This window comes from Myotis nattereri, assembly GCF_964212035.1.
Source record: "Myotis nattereri genome assembly, chromosome: 21".
Classification (NCBI taxonomy): Eukaryota; Metazoa; Chordata; class Mammalia; order Chiroptera; family Vespertilionidae; genus Myotis; species Myotis nattereri.
This window is the reverse complement of record NC_138097.1, coordinates 16,696,572-16,714,774: the sequence shown is the minus strand read 5'-3', so window position 1 is coordinate 16,714,774 and position 18,203 is coordinate 16,696,572. Positions and strand designations below refer to the sequence as shown.

The 18,203-nt window shown below is 49.6% G+C and overlaps 2 protein-coding genes across 4 annotated transcripts in view; one reads left to right on the top strand and one right to left on the bottom strand.

The window, feature by feature from the left end:
• Positions 1 to 3,155, bottom strand: part of ASB7 (ankyrin repeat and SOCS box containing 7) — a 31,116-nt gene extending 27,961 nt beyond the window's left edge. For both annotated transcript variants that reach the window (XM_081114965.1, XM_081114964.1), the window contains exons 1-2: positions 2,636 to 3,155; positions 2,317 to 2,414 (exon numbers count right to left, since the gene is read on the bottom strand). The gene's annotated coding sequence lies outside the window, so the exon portion shown is untranslated. The remainder of the gene's footprint in view (positions 1 to 2,316; positions 2,415 to 2,635) is intronic.
• Positions 3,156 to 3,481: 326 nt separating this feature from the next.
• LINS1 (lines homolog 1) lies at positions 3,482 to 13,660 on the top strand (the record flags this gene model as incomplete). Of its 2 annotated transcripts, XM_081114703.1 has the most annotated exons (7): positions 3,488 to 3,546; positions 6,243 to 6,732; positions 6,831 to 6,920; positions 8,219 to 8,360; positions 9,003 to 9,593; positions 11,122 to 11,293; positions 12,761 to 13,646. In XM_081114703.1, the coding sequence occupies exons 2-7, from the start codon at positions 6,334 to 6,336 to the stop codon at positions 13,644 to 13,646; spliced, it is 2,280 nt and encodes a 759-aa protein (XP_080970829.1). In that variant the 5' UTR covers positions 3,488 to 3,546; positions 6,243 to 6,333. The 2 variants fall into 2 exon arrangements, with proteins under 2 accessions (XP_080970830.1, XP_080970829.1); XM_081114704.1 differs by lacking the exon at positions 8,219 to 8,360 and having other exon boundaries at positions 3,482 to 3,546; positions 12,761 to 13,660.
• Between the last annotated feature and the right edge of the window lie 4,543 nt (positions 13,661 to 18,203).

The window sequence follows — 18,203 nt, the reverse complement described above, 5'->3', positions numbered from 1 at the left end:
AAAAGGATCTCTAGCTAGGTCTTGGCAATTGGAAGAATCAAGAAAGACATTCCTTTTCGTGGGTGGCAGAAAGTCTAGATGCTCAACCACGAAGCCACACCAGCCTGGCTAGAATTAGGTCTAAAGCGGGGGAAAAAAATATTTAACAGGGAAGACCCGAATAGAAAACACATCATTCATTTTTACCTTAAAAACATACTTCAAATATTTTCAGAAGTCCTAATTATTAGACATCTCTCTGGTGATTCGCACACTGAAATCATCAAAATGGCCTTGAACTTCACAGGCTTCCGCCTGGCTTTCCCTGAAATAAAGCGGACCCTATGCACACTTACAAGGGCTGCCCTAAATGTTCACACGGGACAGCCCCCGGTAGACACGGACTCGAAATCCCATTCTGCAGCGAGCACTCCCCGGCGGGGTCTGCCTCTAGGTCTCAAGAACATGCAAACCAGGCCGGGGCTGGTGTGGCTCAGTGGCTAGAGAGTGTCAGCCTGTGGACTCAAGGGTCCCGGGTTCGATTCTGGTCAGGGGCTCGAACCTTGGTTGCGGTCGGGGCAACCAATCGATGAGTCTCTCTCACATAGATGTTTCTCTCTCCCCCTCCCTTCCATTCTCTCTAAAAACCAATGGGAAAATATCCTCGGGTGAGGATTAACAACAACAACAACAAAAGCATATGGAAACCCTCAGAGCCCCTTAAAAGTGTCTCTAGCTATGTCTTGGCAGTGGGGAGACTCAAGACAGACATTCCTTTCTTTCTGGGGAAGGCAGAGAGTCCAGTGGAACGGAGTAAATCAAAGATTTCCTGAGGACTTCTGCTATTTTAAGTGCTCCGCGGTACCTACATCTCCCTCAGCAGTCTTGAGATATTAAAATTACTCTGAGATTAACAAGTCACTTTAGATTCCCGTGACTGGATGTTAGGAAAGGCATTCACTTGGCTAATTTCTGAATTGACACTTGTATGATTTCCCGGGTCATACCTCCTTCTTTAGGAATTACACGAATGTCCTAAACATTTAAGAGGCACCAACAAAATCCAGCAGCACAAATGTGAAGCCTGAATTAGATGCTTACATTTCTTTCCTTCTCTTTTTTGTTTTGTTTTGTTAATCCTCCAAGGATAAATATCTGAGGATATTTTTCTATTGATTTTTAGAGAGCATGGAAGGGATGGGGAGAGACAGAGAGAGAAACATTGATGTGAGAGAGACGCATCCATTGGATGCCTCCCGCAGGCACCCCGACCAAGGCCGGGGATTGAGCCTGCAACCCAGGTAAGTGCCCTTAGCTGGAATCGAACCCGGGACCCTTCAGTCCTTAGGCCGACACTCTGTCCACTGAGCCAAACCGGCTAGGGCTATACATGCTTACATTTCAATCTACCAAATTACCCGTGAGGGTTTTGAATGGAGAAATCTCAGTTATGAAGAGGGCAAAGAGAAAGCCAAAACATTCCTTTGTTTTAAAATTCTTGAATGTCAAATGATAGTGAGCTAGTATGGAAAGTTGTATGAGTTCTAGAAAACCAGAGGTGTAACTAGTATTATTTTTACCTTTTTATAACAGCTTCAGAGCCCATCCACACGTGTCCCACAGAAACACACAAAAGCCTGAAGCATTCCCGATACATCAGACCTTCAGGGGCGCGTTTTGCTTTCCTACAATCTACGCCATTAAGGTACACCGGCCCCCTTTTTTACTAAGGAAGAACTCACATTATTTTCCAAAACTCATACATTTCCAGCCATCACCTTCCTTGAACAAACCCTGGTGGGTTAGGGAACGCCAAGGATTTTTATTCTGGTGGAGCTGCTAGAAGGACGGCGATAGGAAGGAATCAGGGGGAAGCAGAAAACTGCGGTTTAATTAAAAAAAAAAAAAAAAAAAAGAGTAGAGCCATTCACAATGAACAAGCAATCGAGGAAAATTCCTAGGAGAGTGAGGGGAGGGCTACAGAAAACTCTCTGAACCTCAGAGCAAGGAAAAGGGTACCATCACCAAAAGATAATGCAACACACAGAAACACCAGCCAGAGACGAAGGGTGGGAAAAACGATGAGGGAGTGGAAAAGTTATGAAAATGCCCAGGAGCAGGGCAAAAAGAGCGGCGTTTCTGGGTTTGTTGTTTTTTGTGTGTTTTTGTGTGTGTGTTTTTTTTTTTGCGGTGAAAAGGGGGAGGGGGGTTCAGGAACCAGTTGCACCCCCCCTCCCCCCACCCCAGGGAACCACCCTGAAACCAGAGTCATTGCCTAATGAGCCAGGGATCGGGGGATCAACAATGGGGGAGGGCAGGGGAGGGCTGGCTGGTTACCTGCACGGAGGATGCTACCGCTAGAAGCTCTCGGCTACTTCCCAGGTGGGTGGGCAGGCCTCCTCTTGCTCTCCAGGCTCGGGAGCCAAACACCAAACCTGGAAATCAGAAACCAGGGAGAGAGGTGAGGCGCGGTGCCCCCGGGGCCAGGAGCAGGGAGGTGGGGGGGGGGGGCTTGGAGGAAGGGGCGCAGAGAGAGAGAGAGAGAGAGAGAGAGAGGGAGGTTGGTCCAGGGCAGGTAGGAAGATGCAGTGATTTTTTCCCCCCTCCCTCCCTCCCAGCCGCCCCCTTGGCTTCAAGGGAAGGTAACTGACTTTACCTGTCTCCTCAGCTGCTGCGGCGCTTCCTCCTCGCAGCCTCCTCCACACTCACCAACTTCTCCATTGAAGAAATGCCTCGGGCAGGGCCGGACACGGGGGTTCCGGAGCCTCCTCCGAGCCTCCCGGCCCCAGCCCGGCGAGCATCCACAGACGCTAGGCGGCGGTCCCGGCCGCGGGGCAGCCTCGGGGCAGGGGTGCAGGGAGGAAGTCCCAGCTCGGGGACGGGCGGGAAGGGGGGGGGGGTCCCGGTCTGAAGGCTCCGAGCAGAGGGGCTGCCGCGGTCCGGGCCGGAGGCTCCCAGCTCCGAGGCGAGGACACGGGAGCTATCGGGGCAGCGAGGTCTCGGCTTGGGTAGGGTCCTCGGTACCAGCCGCGGAGGCACCAGGCGGGGGGCTTTCAGGATGCACTTTGCACTGGGCCACCCCCGCCCCCTCCCTCCAGCACTTTGGGGTCACTGGGATGGGACCAAGCCTTCAGCAGCCAATCCGCGGCCGCCCTGGAGCCAGAGCCCGGAGCCGTAAACCAAGTCCGGGGTAGGTGGGGCTGGCGGGAGGAGGCGACTTGATTGGCTGGTCGCTTCCTCCTCTCCTCCTTATCCCTAGCGGTACCACCCCTCCGCCTGCCGTAAAGCCGACTGCGCATTCGCGACAGTTGGAGGAGGCGTGGCCATCGAAGCTGGGACTCGTCTGCGATTGGCTGCACTCACTCACCCCCCTCTAGGCTTCCCCGCTGTGGCTTCCAAAGCCCGCCCCTAGCGGAGGGACTCGAAGCGGTTGCTAGGAGACGCTGTACGCCGACTAGGACTTCTACGCATGCGGGAGGCGGGGCCCGCTCGGACCGTCTGTGCATTACGGTGGCCCGGAGGGGGCCGGCGGGCGCTGGCATGGCGGAGGCGGAGGATCCCTGACAGGTAAACTGAGCTCGTGTGTGCGGCCGACCGAGAGGCTGGCCCGAAGGTTGAAGGTTGGGGAGGCGGGAGTCCCAGGGGCACCTTGTCCCACCGCCCCCGTGCCGGGTCCTGGGCTGGTCTCCATCCCTTGGATCGCGGTAGCTGGAGGCTGAGCAGACCTCGCCCTGCGCGGAAGAGGGGACCTGTCTTTGTAATGATGGTGATGCTTCAAGGGCTTTCCCCCCGCAGGATACGGATTCCCCAGGAAGGAAGGGGGAAAGGGAGTAGAAAACGTGTGATGGACGCGTTTGCAAGCATGCATTCATTTAGCAGGTGGCCGGGCACCGTCCTAGGCGTTACAGAAACAATAGTGAAACAACCTAGTTGTGTTCGCTTGACCCTTGGAGTTTGCACTTAATTTTTTTGTGAGTTCTCACACAAGGATATCCCCCCCTACCCCCCCCAGGGTGACATGGATGTGAGAGAGACACATCAAATGGTCACCTCCCTTATGCGCGTCCCCCCACCACCAGGCCAATAGAGCCCGTAACCCAGGTGCAAGCCCTGGGCCGGAATCGAACCCGGGACCCTTTGGTCCGAAGGCCGGCCCTCTGCCCACTGAGCCAAACCGGCCAGGCCGAGTGTAGTGTTGGGAGGTTTTTGGATCACCGGTTCCATCTTCTCTAAGTAGTAATCTGTTCAGACTTTCTATTTCTTCATGATTCAGTCTTGGTAGGTAGGTTATGTGTTTCCAGGATTTTATTTTCTTGTAGGTGGTCCAGTTTGTTGCATAGAAATGTATATTCAAGCTTTTAAAACGAAAGGGAAGGCAGGAGAGCTTTCTAGGCAGAGGGAGCAGTGTGTTATCAAGAGCCAGAGCCAGGAGGGAATCTTTCACGTGGACTATTCAGTAAAGGAGGATGGGCTTCCTCCTACTTGAGCTGCATACATGTTTTCACCGTAGAGGCCCTGTCGTTCCTCAAATCCCTGAGCGTGTGGTACTTGGCTGCGGTGGGGTAGGTAACCTTATTTTTTCAATAATTGAAAATCAAATCTTGGCCCAACTGGTGTGGCTCAGCGGTTGAGCTTCAACCTGTGAGCCAGGAGGTCCAGGTTCGATTTCTGGTCAAGGGCACATGCCCGGGTTGCGGGCTCCATCCCCAGTGGGGGGCGTGCCGGAGGCAGCCAATGCATGATTCTCTCTCATCGTTGATGTTTCTATCTCTCTCTCCCGCTCCCTTCCTCTCTAAAATCAATAAAAAAATATTTAAAAAAAATCAAATCTTATTGTGTGCACAGAATTTAGAATTCAGTTCAGTAAAATCTGGGTAGTGCTGCTGGCAGGGGTGGGAGGAGGCAGGAAAGGGGAATGAATGAGGAAACCTTTCATTCTGAAGCAGTACTTAACATGTAGAACCCTATTTTACCAACGAAGGGTAGAAAAGTCTTCTTTCTGGACGTTTTCCATTAAAACACAAAACAAAACTATAGCATTGCCATGATATAATATCAGCCTAATGTGGTCAGATTCCTTTCCAGTAAAATCAAGTAGATTGGTCAATGCTCATTGAAATTTAGTCCCCCGTCCAGTTCTTGCCACCCCGCCCCCATCCACCCCTACTCACTGAATCTGATCTGCCTTAACCACATCATTTGAAGTCTTTTATCTATGACTTAATTATCAGGCTAAAAAAAAAAAAATGACCCGTAGCAGAGTTCTACAGAGGAGAGTTTATAATAAGTGGGCAATTGACAAAAGCGCGGCGGGTATTAAATATTCTCAGTGCTTCAGTGGGAACCTGGAAACTTGTTAGAAATAAAAATGATTGGGCCCCGTCCCGGAACTACTGTGTCTGAAACCCCTGGGGGAAGGCCCGCCCCCCTCCCCCCTTCCTAGGGATTCTGAGGCCCATGAAACTTGAGCTCCATTGTTTTAAGAAAATGAGCCCCTGGGGCTAGGAACAGCCGGCACCTGCACCTGCTCTAGGCCCCCCAAGGTAAGTAGAAGGAGCAGTTCAGAAACTTGAAAGGGTTGCCTTCCTTTCTCCCTCCCTCTCCCTCTCCCTCCTCCCACCCCCATCTCCTGTTGGAGCCTGTTGGGGTGGGGAGAAAGGTGATGAGTATAACCAGCAGGGCAAAGGGAAGGTACCCAGCACCACGCATGCTGTTGGGATGCGATCCCTCCCTTCCCTCCCTTTCACAATAGGGTGGGAGGTGCTCTCGAAACCATAGTTGACCAGCTTTGACGGGGCCCTGGTGATTGGCCCTGGTGATTGGCCCCGGTGATCGGCAGGGATGTTGGGAACTTCTGTGCTTTGGGTGTCTGGGCTTTCTCAGTGCTTAACCGCCCTCACCAGCCTCCCTAACCTTGGCCCTGACACCCAGGCCTCCCCCACCTCCCTCAACTTTCTGTAGAGTCTAACCAGACCCATTTTATTTATTTATTTTTTTAAGTAATATTTTTGTTGATTTCAGAGACGAAGGGGGAAAGAGAGAGAGAGAAACATCAATGATGAGAGAGAATCATGAATCGGCTGCCTCCTGCATGTCCCCCCCCCTACTTGGGGTCAAGCCTGCCACCCGGGCCTGTGCCCTGACTGGGAATCGAACCCTGACCTCCTGGTTCATACATAGGTCCAAGCTCAACCGCTGAGCCACACCGGCCAGGCTGTAGCACTAGAATATACTTTTAAAGTGTTTTGTTTTTCCTATTGTAGGTTCTATGGAAGAAACACCTTAGAGATCCGTCGCATTTCCAAGGTTCCTATTTACCATCTGGAATCAGCCAACTTCCTGCCTGGAAGACAGATGTCAGCAGCTGAAATGAAGGATTTCTTGGAGGTTTTGGACCAGTTGTATAAGAAGGTACTTGTGGGAGCCACACTGGAGAACGACACCCGGGATTACATCCGCTGTCTCCGCCCAGCGTTTTCAGATCACAGCGGCTCTGGGACCGCCTCCTCCCAGCGCGCAATCACCCTCGGTGACCAGGGCAAGAGGCAGCCGACCCCTGTCCATCCGTCCACCGTTCCTGTTGCGCCTGCGCCAGGGAAGAGCAGTGCCCGAGACTTAACGCTCCTTCGGTTGACGGTGATCCAGGTGATGGTGAGCAGGATACTGTCCGTGGAGACCGAGTTCCGAGCAAAGGAGAAGTACAGAGAGATCATTGCAGTTCTTTTAAAATCTTCGGACCTTGATTCCCAATTGGTAAGCCATTTGTTGTCTATTTTTAGAGATCTAGATTTAAAAAAAAAAGTTTTAAAAGCATTCGACAGTAGTAGGTAAATGTATTTATTTTCCCACAGATCTGCATGTTCCAGGACTCGGATAAGTTGTTGTCTCACGTGGCTGCAAAATGCCTCGCGTGGCTTCTGTATTTCCAACTGAGGGAAAAGGTAAGTCCTCAGCCCATGGTATGATTTCTTTCCCAGGTTCTTTAAAATCGCTCTTTGGCACCCAGTTCCCCCCTTCCAGGAGTTGCATCCATCACGTGATTGCTAACCTGATAACCCGACTTGCATTAAGCATTCGGGTCTTCGGTCTGCGGTAGCTCATTACAAATTAGACTCAACCTGAAGGGGGGTGCGAGTCAGTGAGTCCATGACTTCAGATTCTCAAAGGAGAAGGTGGGTTTCCTTCCGGCCCTCCAAGGAAGGGGTGAGAAACCTCTGCTGGAGATCAACAAAGACCGTCCTCCACGGGTTTGCTTTAAGCGGTTCTCAACCTGTGGGTCGCGACCCCTTTGGGGGTCCAACGACCCTTTCATAGGGGTCGCCTAAGACCATCGGAAAACACATATATGATTACATATTGTTTTTGTGATTCATCACTATGCTTTCATTATATTCCATTTGTAACAATGAAATTGGGGGTCACCACAACATGAGGAACTGTATGAAAGGGTCGCGGCATGAGGAAGGTTGAGAACCGCCGCTCTAAGTGAATTCTAAGGGCAGTCTCAGCAAAATGAAGACAAGAATAAACGCATCAGATTTTTCTCTTATCTCTGAATTAGTTACCAAACAAACCTCAGCACCTACTGACTTCCAGCTGTACATGCTTGCTCCTTTCTGAAAATGACTTTTTTTTTTTTTCCTGAATACAAAAAGGCAGGTATTTATTTGTATTAGAGAATTTTGAGAAATGAGAAAAGGTACAAAGGACAAAATAAAATGTACACCTTTCACCACCTGGAGAGAACCACTACTGATATTTTCATGTTCCCTTTTGATCCTTTATACCTATGACATACTGAATTTTTTGGCTTAAAGAATATTAGGATATTTGTGTTCTATTTTTGTTTCCTGTTTTGTGTGTGTGTGTGTGTGTGTGTGTGTGTGTGTGTGTCCTATTTTTAACAAATATTATCATACTTTCTTAAAACTTTGTTGCATAGAGTCGTATTGTGTGTAATAGGTGATTTGTAATTGTAAGGACAATATTAATATATATAAAAGCCCAATATGCAAATTTTCCCTGCGGAAGTTCAACCAGGAGACCAACTGGGAGACCGATCTCTTGCTATGACACGTACTAACCACCAGGGGGCAGCATGGAATGAAGGGAGGCCCTGGCTGGCAGCTGAAAGGACCTCATCCGCCAGGCCTAGGGACCCTACCCGTGCATCATTTTCGTGCACCGGGCCTCTACTTATATTTTAACTTACCGCTTTTTAAAATTTTCTGTCTTGTAGATAACATTAAGTAATTCCTGGATTGCTTTTTGCCAAAAAAATCTTTCTGACTACTCTGAAAGTGATAAGGTAGTATACTGCCTCTGGACTCTTACTGCTGTAATAAAAGAAATCTTTAAAGATACATGTTCACAAAAATCAGGTACGAATTATATTCCCCCGTAAATGACTGTCATTATCTTGCTCCCAAGGAAAATTACATTTATAACAAAGAGTAAAACTTATTTTACAACATCTGATCTGTTTTCACAAATGAAAAATTAAAGAATCTCGCCCCATATTTTTTGATTGAGGGTACCTTTTTAAAAATATAAATATTTTTATTGATTTCAGATAGGAAGGGAGAGGAAGAGAGAGAGAATCGTCAATGAGAGAGAATCATGGATCGGCTGCCTCCTGCACGCCCCCTACTGGAGATCAGGCCCGTAACTTGGGCATGTGTCTTGACCGGGAATCAAACTGTGACCTCCTGGTTCATAGGTCGATGCTCAACCTCTGAGCCACACCGGCCAGAGAAGGATACCTTAAAAAAAAAAAATTAAAAGCTTTTTCATTGTTATTAAAAAATTAAAATAGTCTGGTGCGATGGTTACTTGTAAAGTGGACTTTGACCTTAGTTATTAAGGTTAGTCTGTGTATCTTCGTTTGTTCATAGTAGGGGTCAAGCAAACCCATTGGTTCATCGTGTAAAGTGATAACATTTCTAGAAATTGAATTGTGAAAGTGTGTTTTCAGGAGGCTTTGTCTTTCCCGTTGTTCATAGCTACCTTTTTTGGAATTGCAGAACTTCTGCAGCAGCTCCTGACTCCTTTGGACGCTCCCTTTGAAGTCTTTTACAACTCCTTCTTTTCTCAGCATCTTGACGGCCCCCCGGGCACCTGTCACTTAGCAAACACCTTGCTGGGTGTCCTGGAGCTGCTTGAACTCCTCATCGCTTCCAGAACCCACCGGGACCTGCATTTCACCGGCCAGAGGATTTTATTTTTGAAACCATCCTGTGTGCTGGACGTCATCACCTGGCCCGTGCAGGCTTTCGTCAAAAGGAAGTTCGTCATATTCCTCAAAAAGTGCCTTCTCTGGAAAGCGGGTGAAGACCTCTGCCGCGGGGCTGTCACCGCCCTGGCGCCGTCGGATCGGCATTTGGAGGGGGACATGGCGGCTTTAGCGGCTGCTGTTTTGCAAGCTGTGGATTTGGGCTTATTGAGGACGTTGTCTGTCCACGGAAAACCTTCCTGCTTTGCAGGCGGTGAGGTTCAGCCTGGATGTGAGCGGCCCCCTGGTCCAGATCACGTGATCCTTAGAGCCGCGAGCTTGCTTGTTATTAAATCCTTAGAAATCAAGATTCAAAAGTGTGCTTCAGCCAAGGAAATGAAAGGTAATTCTTCTGACTCTTTTTTTAATATATATATATATTGATTTCAGAGAGGAAGGGAGATGAAGAGAGAGAGAAACATCAGTGATGAGAGAGAATCATGGATCGGCTGCCTCCTGCACTCACGCGGCCTATTGGGAATGGGGCCCACAATCCAGGCATGTCCCCCGACGGGGAATTGAACTGTGATCTCCTGGTTCATAGGTCGACTCTCAACCACTGAGCCACACCAGCTGGTCACCTAACTCCTTTTGTATGTGAAGTAATGGGTAATTACTGAAGTAATATTATTCAAAATTATCAAATCTCAGAACTATAAGTCTACTAATTTAAGCTACATGTAATCCTAGTAATAATTTATCAGATATTCTTTAAAAAATTAGAATTACCTTCAGGAACATCAACATTTTGTGGGCTAAGCCTAATTGTTATAATTACTAACTAAGTTTTTTAAAAAGTAGGTGGTGTTAAGTCAGTGCAAAGTAAGTGATGTAAGTTAACTGATACATGGGTATTTGTAGCATTTCCATATTCTCCTTTATAAAACTGACATATCTACTCATGTAGATTATTGATAATTATGAATTGAATGGAAACTAATCTGTGAAAAGTTATATTGATGAAGAAATTGTTGCATGTAATTTCCAGGATGTGGAGTCCTAAGACAGCCATGTAAAGTATGATGTTCCGTGTAGGTGTTGGGAAGACATGTCCTCCTTTTCATTTGAGAGAAATGAAGAGCAAACATCTCTAAACAAGCAGCGTATAGTGTTAGTGAAAGGTTTGGCTTGTAAGCAGTGACTTCCCTGAATTGCTTTGGACATCAGCTCTACTGGTATATTAGTTATAATTGTGTGCAGTTATAATATATAACACTAGGTGGCATATGTTACGTAATTCAGAGTTCTAAATTGCACTTCAAATTCCCCAAACCCGTTTGAGTTTTGTGCTTAATAGTAGTACTGTCTTTTAATGCTTCAAAGAACCAAAGACAAGTTTGTTATTTTGAAAGCAAAATTCGTTTTGTTTCCTTGCATTCTTGCCACTAGTAACAGCTGTGACATTCGATGACTTCTGTTGTCTGCTGCCCATGCATTCATTTATGTGCTTTTAGCAAGAATTCATGAACAGTCTGACTGTCCATTTTAACGGTATTCTATTGATCAGTCACTTTTCTTCTCTGAAGCTCAATTCCCTAACTTGCAGACATTTTGAGTGTGATATATCTACTAATGTAAATTATTGGTAAATATATATATATATATTAATGTCTTCTTTGAAAAAAAATATTTTTTTATTGATTTCAGAGAGGCATGGAGAGGGAGAGAGAGAGAAACATCGATGATAAGAGAGAATCATGGATTGGCTGCCTCCTTCCTGCCCCCTACTGGGGATTGCTGAGCCATGCCCCTGGGGCCATAATAATGCCTTTTTAAAGCACTCCAGACACTGTCATTATGTGTAAACCTAGGCAAGCTATGAATGTATTTGTGAACCGTTGCCCACACTTTGAAATGTTCATGTTTTGAAGGTGATTTGCAGAGGTACATGTCTGAGCTACTGACCTTCCTACAGCCTCACCTCCAGCCCTCCGTGCAGGCGCACAACCCGTGCGAGTGGCTGTCTAGGGTGTTCATAGAGCAAGACGATGACATGCTGGAGGCTGCCAAAGCATCCATGGGCATCTACCTCAAGCTCACCAGGTCGGTATATTGTCAACTCATTGCACTCGCTCCATGCCAGGAAAGCAGAGACCATCTTTAATACGGTGCTGGCCCTATTGTTTACTTTCCATCATTAGGAGGGAAAAAAAAAATCCCTAACAATCTTGTGGTTTCCTTGTGAGAGCCAGTTCCTTCCTTTAAGTCTGCCCTGCATGAAAACGAGATTACATGTTAGTTCTCGTTAGAAGATGTGGTTGGCGAGGCAACCTAGGTTAGCACAACTAGCCTGGGCTTAGCAAACGGAGCACTGGTTTGGTCTCCATCTCTGTGCTGCCTGGGTCTAAATCTTAATCTCACTGATTTGGTTAAGAGCTCTTCGAAGACTAACTTTTCTATGTGGAGCTTCTATAAGGTGATGCTTGCCTTTGTAAAGGTGAATAGAAACTTGTAAGTCATCGAAGGAGCTGCTATTCTGAGTTTTCATGTTCTTTCTTTTTTTAGTATTTATTAATTGGTTGGGAAAGTTTTCATTTTTATACCCAGTTGAACTGGGGCTGATGCCATCCTGAGGCAGCGCCGTGAAATGGATTATGAAGTCATGTTACTGATGACATTGTATACTGATCCTATTTCTGCTTTATTGAAACAGCTGGGCTGAGGAAATACCTTCTTGTGGCACATCTCTGTAATTGGTTAGGAAGCTAGTAACTGATGGCCTTGTCCACTAGTTCTGCTTCTGCTATATTTATTTTTAAATATATATTTTTTGTTCATTTCAGAGAGGAAGAGAGAGGGGGAGAGAGAGAGAGAGAGAGAGAGAAACACCAATGATGAGAGAGAATCATGGATTGGCTGCCTCCTGCACACCCCTTACTGGGGATCGAGCCAACAACCCAGGCATGTGCCCTGACTGGGAATCGAACTAGCGACCCCTTGGTACATGGGTTGATGCTCAACCACTGAGCCACACCGGCAGGTTGATTCCATCTCTTCTCTGTCTCACACCTCTGAAATCATCCTTAGGCAGGGCCACTAGCAATGTCAGACTTACAGCAGCCTTCCAGTTATACATAACCTTTAACAACTCTAGCACAAGTCCCAGGGGAGAGCGGATTGGTCAGCCTGGGTCACATGTCCACCAGGATCAGGAGAGGGTAGAAGGAAGGGAGGAGGGTAGGGTCCAGCTCCACCTTACCCACCTTACCATGTGGGATTAGGAGTTACGGGTGGGAATGAAGAAGTCTGATGTCAAGGGTTGGAAGACGGTACTTGTCGTCGGGCAGACAAAAACTAGAACTACCAAAGTCAGTGGGTTTTGTTTATTTTATTGAGTCGGGTTAATACAGAGTTTGTGGAGAAAGAGATTGGCTTGAATTTTTTCTTTTAAAATAGTGCATAGATTACAGTGTAATCTGGTAGGTGAATTATTGCATGTGAATTATATCTGCCAAATCTTATTTTTGTAAAAGGTCATTAATCTGGGGTCTCCATTATCTGTATTTTCAGAGAGTATGAAGCTGCTCAAAACTTGGCCCAAGAAAAAGAAATGTGGAACCAGCACACGCACGAAAACGGCTATAACCCGCACTGCATTTTTTTATTCTTTTTAAAAAATATAGGGTTTGATTCTACCGTTCTTCTCGACTTTTTGATTTCATCCGAAACCTGCTTCCTGGAATATTTTGTCCGATACTTAAAATTACTGCCCAAAGACTGGGATGCGTTTTTCACCATTTGCAAGTACTTTGATGTAACCGAATGTACCGATAGCAGAAATACTTGTGGTCGCATCGCCTCACTTGTCCAAGACACAAGCAGCAACCACACAGAATCCAGGCCACTGGCTGCCCTTGGCAGTCACAGGAGCGCGCAGGCCTGTGTCTCCTGGGTGTCGGAGGCTTCCCCTGAACCACCGAACCAGGCCGTGATCTCCCGGGAGAGCCACGCCACGCCCCAGGCTGGCGGTCAGGCGTCCCCGCCAGCGGCTCAGAGCCTGGTAGATTACGACACCTCCGATGAGTCTGAAGTAGAACCCCCAGACCTGTGCTCAGCAAATAGTAAGCAGACATCTGCACACCAAGACGCCACGGAGAAAATTCAGGACACAGTGGGGACAGGGAGGGGTAAGAAAGAACTCAGCTCAGAGCTTCAGTCCGGGCCTGCGGTTCCGAAAGCATCCGATGCTCCTTTCTCTGCGGATTGTGACGAAGCCCCAAGGAACGTTGTCCATGAAGTGGGAACGTCTTACCGAACAGTAAAGTGCTTTCAAGAGCTGCAAGGTGCCATTTCCCGTTTGCAGAGGAAAAACCTTTTCCCCTATAACCCGACCGCCCTTTTGAGGTTGTTAAAACAGATCGAGGCAATTTGTAATAAAAGCACGAACCCTCTGTGAAACGGTGGCATTTTATTTCCAGGAACTATTTGTTTTGCCTGAATGAGGTGCTAGTAAAAGAGAAGACCTCCGAAGCGTTTTCTAAATGAAGGCTTTTCTTTTGGCCGATTAGAGGCAGCCTGGTGACTTACAAAGATGTAGCGAGGTCAGCCTGCTCCTGTGGACATATGAACCAAGAGGTCCCGGTTCCATTCCCAGTCGGGGCACATGCCCACCTTGCAGGCTCCTTTCCCAGTAGGGGGCGTGCAAGAGGCAGTGAGCAGATCAGTGATCCTCTCTCATCATTGATGTTTCTCTCGCTTTCTCCCTCTCCCTCCCTCTGGTACCTGGCCATAAAGGTAGCTCTATCCTAAATGGAGAGAATGCAGATAAACATTGCCTGGTTTTGCCTTTTCTACAAATGGAACCCAGGCATATGTATTCTTTGGTGTCTGGCTTCGTCAACATTATTTGGAAGCGTGTTCTAAATTATTTTTTTAAATAATGGTCACGTCGCTGCATTTCCGCGATTAAACCCCTCCGCATTGTCGCCAGCCCTCCGTGTGTGCTGGGATGGTGACATTGACCAACAGGCTGTTTGTCAGACTCAAACAGGTTACGCAGGGCCTTGTGCAATGGGCCCCAACCTGCTGCTCTCACCCGCGGTTCTCCCCCACCCATGTCTGAGCAGCATCACCTTGATTTTCTTACATATATATTCCTCCATCACGCCCCATCTTCCACGTTGGGTCTGGGAAGCCTCCCTCATCTATTTTGTTAATTCTCACCCGAAGATATTTTTCCGTTGATTTTTAGGGAGAGTGGAAGAGAGGGGGAGAGACAGAGAGAGAAACATCGATGTGAGAGAGAGAGAGAGACACACACACACACACACATCGACTGGTTGCCTCCTGCACTCGCACTGAGCAAGGCCAGAGATTGAGCCTGCGAGTGAGGTATATGCCCTCGGCTGGAATCGAACCCGGGATCCTTCAGTCCGTGGGCCAGTGCTCTATCCACTGAGCCAAACCGACTGTGGCCTCCCCCGTCTGTTTTGAACCATTAAATCATACTCACTGTGTGCTCTTTCCTGTATTGTAGCATTTGACACATCATTCGACATTATATTTTAGTCATGCGTGAACAGTCTGCTTGCCAAGCTCTTTCCATTGTCCCTAGTGAATAGCCTCCTGTCAGTCCCACTCTGAGCACATGACAGATGCTGAGTAAATGAGAAGGGCTCCCTCTTTAAGGATTTATTTTTTTTACTCCTCACCCGAGGATATTTTCACACAGCGGAGAGAGAGAAACATCGATGTGAGAGAGATACATGGATTGGTTGCCTCCAGCACACGCCTGACCAGGGCCCGGGCCGGGGATGGAGCCTGCAACCAAGGCATGTACCCCCAACCGGAATTAAACCTGGAACCCTTCAGTCCATGGGCCGGTGCTCTGTCCACTGAGCCACACCAGCCAGGGCTGGGAGAGCAATTTTAGTTGGATCCACAGGGGAGGAGGAAAGCACAGAAAGACAGCGGTTTTCAACTTCTGTCTGTTCTCTGAATACTGGGAATTTTTGAGTGACAGAAAGGCTGAAAACCACACCATCACTGAAGGCCACGGCCAGGTCGGCCAGGTCACCGGGCCTCAGGCTCTGCCTGTCCGACTCCTCCCACCTCTTCTGGGAGCACACGGGGGCTGCAGTCACCAGGCTTGAGCTGCCAAGGTGTTTGGAAACTTGACCTAAATACTGACCTTTTAATTGGTCTCGTCCTTTATGTAAGATGGTGATGCTTTATTTGAATGCCCTCTCGGACACTGTGGTTGATGAATGCCTTTCTGACTGTTACCACAGGTCAGACTAGCAAACCCATTCTAACTTCTGATCATGCTGAAGAAGGTAGCGCTGAGCAAAGCCACAGAAGCCTTTATACGGTGTATTCCCTCCTAATTACAAACCTCACTATATACATATATAATTTCAATATATTATTGATTTCAGAGAGGAAGGGAGAGGGAAAGAGAAACATCAATGATGAGAGAGAATCGTAGATCAGCCGCCTTCTGCACGCCCCCTGCTGGGGATCGAACCCGCAACCGGGGCTTGTGCCTTGACTGGGAATGAAACCCTGACTTCCTGGTTCATAAGTCCTTGCTTAACCACAGAGCCACACTGGCCGGGCTGTACTTGCACTGAAAAGAAAGCATGAAGAGAGAAAAGCCATTGGAATCCCACCAGACACATTGCTCTTAACAGCACTGTCAAAAGTCAATGAACAGCCCAGCTGGTGTGGCTCAGTGGTTAAGCATCGACCTATGAACCAGAAGGCTGTGGTTCCATTCCCAGTCAGGGCACACGCCTGGGTTGCAGGCTCGGATTAATGACAATCTCTCATCATTGATGTTTCTCTCCCTCTCTCTCTTTGAACTCAATAAAAATATGTATTTTTTAAAAAGTAAATGAACAGTGGTGCTTATTTAGTTCTTTAATAATAGTCTGTTGTAGAGGATGGCAAGGCCCCTGTTAAGATGTGTCATTCCATTCATGGCAGGTCAGCCGTGACATACCCACCGTGGGAGGCTGCGCTCACACACACAGCAGCATGCCATTTGCAACACTGACATAGCACCGGTGATACTGGGATGCTTATGCATCTATATTGTCCATCCTGTCTATTGTAAATGAGCTGTTGCAAAAAACCACTGTGGTATCTAAAGAAAAGTACATGGGGCCCGGCCGGTGTGGCTCAGTGGTTGAGCATCAACCTCCGGATCAGGAGGTCAGGGTTCGATTCCCGGTCGGGGCACATGCCTGGGTTGCAGGCTCCATCCCCAATGTGGGGTGTGCAGGAGGCAGCCGATCCATGACCCTCTCTCATCATGGATGTTTCTCTCTCCTCCCTTCCTCTCTGAAATAAAAATAAATAATAATAAAAATAAATAAAAGACCATGAAAAAGCCCAAGGTTACTAGGGTCTGAAACTCAGGGCTTGGGGGGGTGGGGAGGGGTCCCCAGACTACACGACCCCACCTCCTTTATGAAGATTTCCACGGGTTTAGCTCTCTTTTCATCAAGGCGCGGGCTCAGCGCAGAGCAGCGCAGCTCAAGCACATGCCGCGGACAGGAAGCCGCTGTCTTTCCGGGGCACTGTCCCTTCCGGTGCACGCGGGCCGCCACCTGCGCGGGCCTCGAGCGCCGGCCCAGCATGCACCGCGCCCAGAGGCGCCGCTGCCGCGCCTGCGCAGCAGAGCCCGCTGGACCGGGCGGCAGGGACGGTGCGGACCCGGCAGCGCCAGGCCAGGCGGCCCGGGTGTGTGTGCGGCTCGGGGGTGGCCTTCCCCGCAGGTGCAGTCCTGTCCCCACACAGGTCATGTCCCCTCAGTAGCCGTGTCCGGGCCCCTGTCCCCTCTCAGGCCGTGTGTCCGGCCCCTGTCCCCTCTCAGGCCGTGTGTCCGGCCCCTGTCCCCTCTCAGGCCGTGTGTCCGGCCCCTGTCCCCTCTCAGGCCGTGTGTCCGGCCCCTGTCCCCTCTCAGGCCGTGTGTCCGGCCCCTGTCCCCTCTCAGGCCGTGTGTCCGGCCCCTGTCCCATCTCAGGCCGTGTGTCCGGCCCCTGTCCCATCTCAGGCCGTGTGTCCGGCCCCTGTCCCCTCTCAGGCCGTGTGTCCGGCCCCTGTCCCCTCTCAGGCCGTGTGTCCGGCCCCTGTCCCCCCACAGGCCGTGTGTCCGGCCCCTGTCCCCGCACAGGCCGTGTGTCTGGCCCCTGTCCCCTCCCAGGCCGTGTGTCCGGCCCCTGTCCCCTCCCAGGCCGTGTGTCCGGCCCCTGTCCCCTCCCAGGCCGTGTGTCCGGCCCCTGTCCCCTCTCAGGCCGTGTGTCCGGCCCCTGTCCCCTCTCAGGCCGTGTGTCCGGCCCCTGTCCCCTCTCAGGCCGTGTGTCCGGGCCCCTGTCCCCTCTCAGGCCGTGTGTCCGGCCCCTGTCCCCTCTCAGGCCGTGTGTCCGGGCCCCTGTCCCCGCACAGGCCGGACCGTGTCCCAGGCGCGGTCTCCCCCCTTGGGCCTCAGCCCCCGTGTCCTGGGCCTTGCACAGCCCAGCAGGTGGCTCCCTTTGCCTGGGGGCGGCGTGGGGGGGGGCTTTTGGGTTGCAGGATTGGCTCCGTCATCTCTGGATCGGAACCCCCCCTCCGGTGAAGAGAGATGGGCCCGGTTTCTGCCGGTTCTGAGGCAGGGGGTTCAGCAGGGATCCCCGGAGCCTGGCCTGCGGGGAACGAAGGCTTAGACTCGGCTCCACAGCCACTGTGGCCAGCCTTCGTTTCGCTCGATGCCAGGGCTTTCCGCCCCGAAAATGCTCCTCTATTTACCCCGAAAGCCAACGGGATTGATCAGGGACCCATATGGCTCCGGCCGAGCGTTGAGGTCGGGGTGTTGGGACCTCAAGGGCGAGAACGCCACCTCCCCTCCTGCTTGTCGCAGTTTGTATGGGCCGGAGTCACCCTGATGTTCGATGCTTATTTGTGTACAAAATGCGTGCACACTTTATCGCCTGATAGCCCCCTTTTGAAAATGTATTTTAATACATTTGTC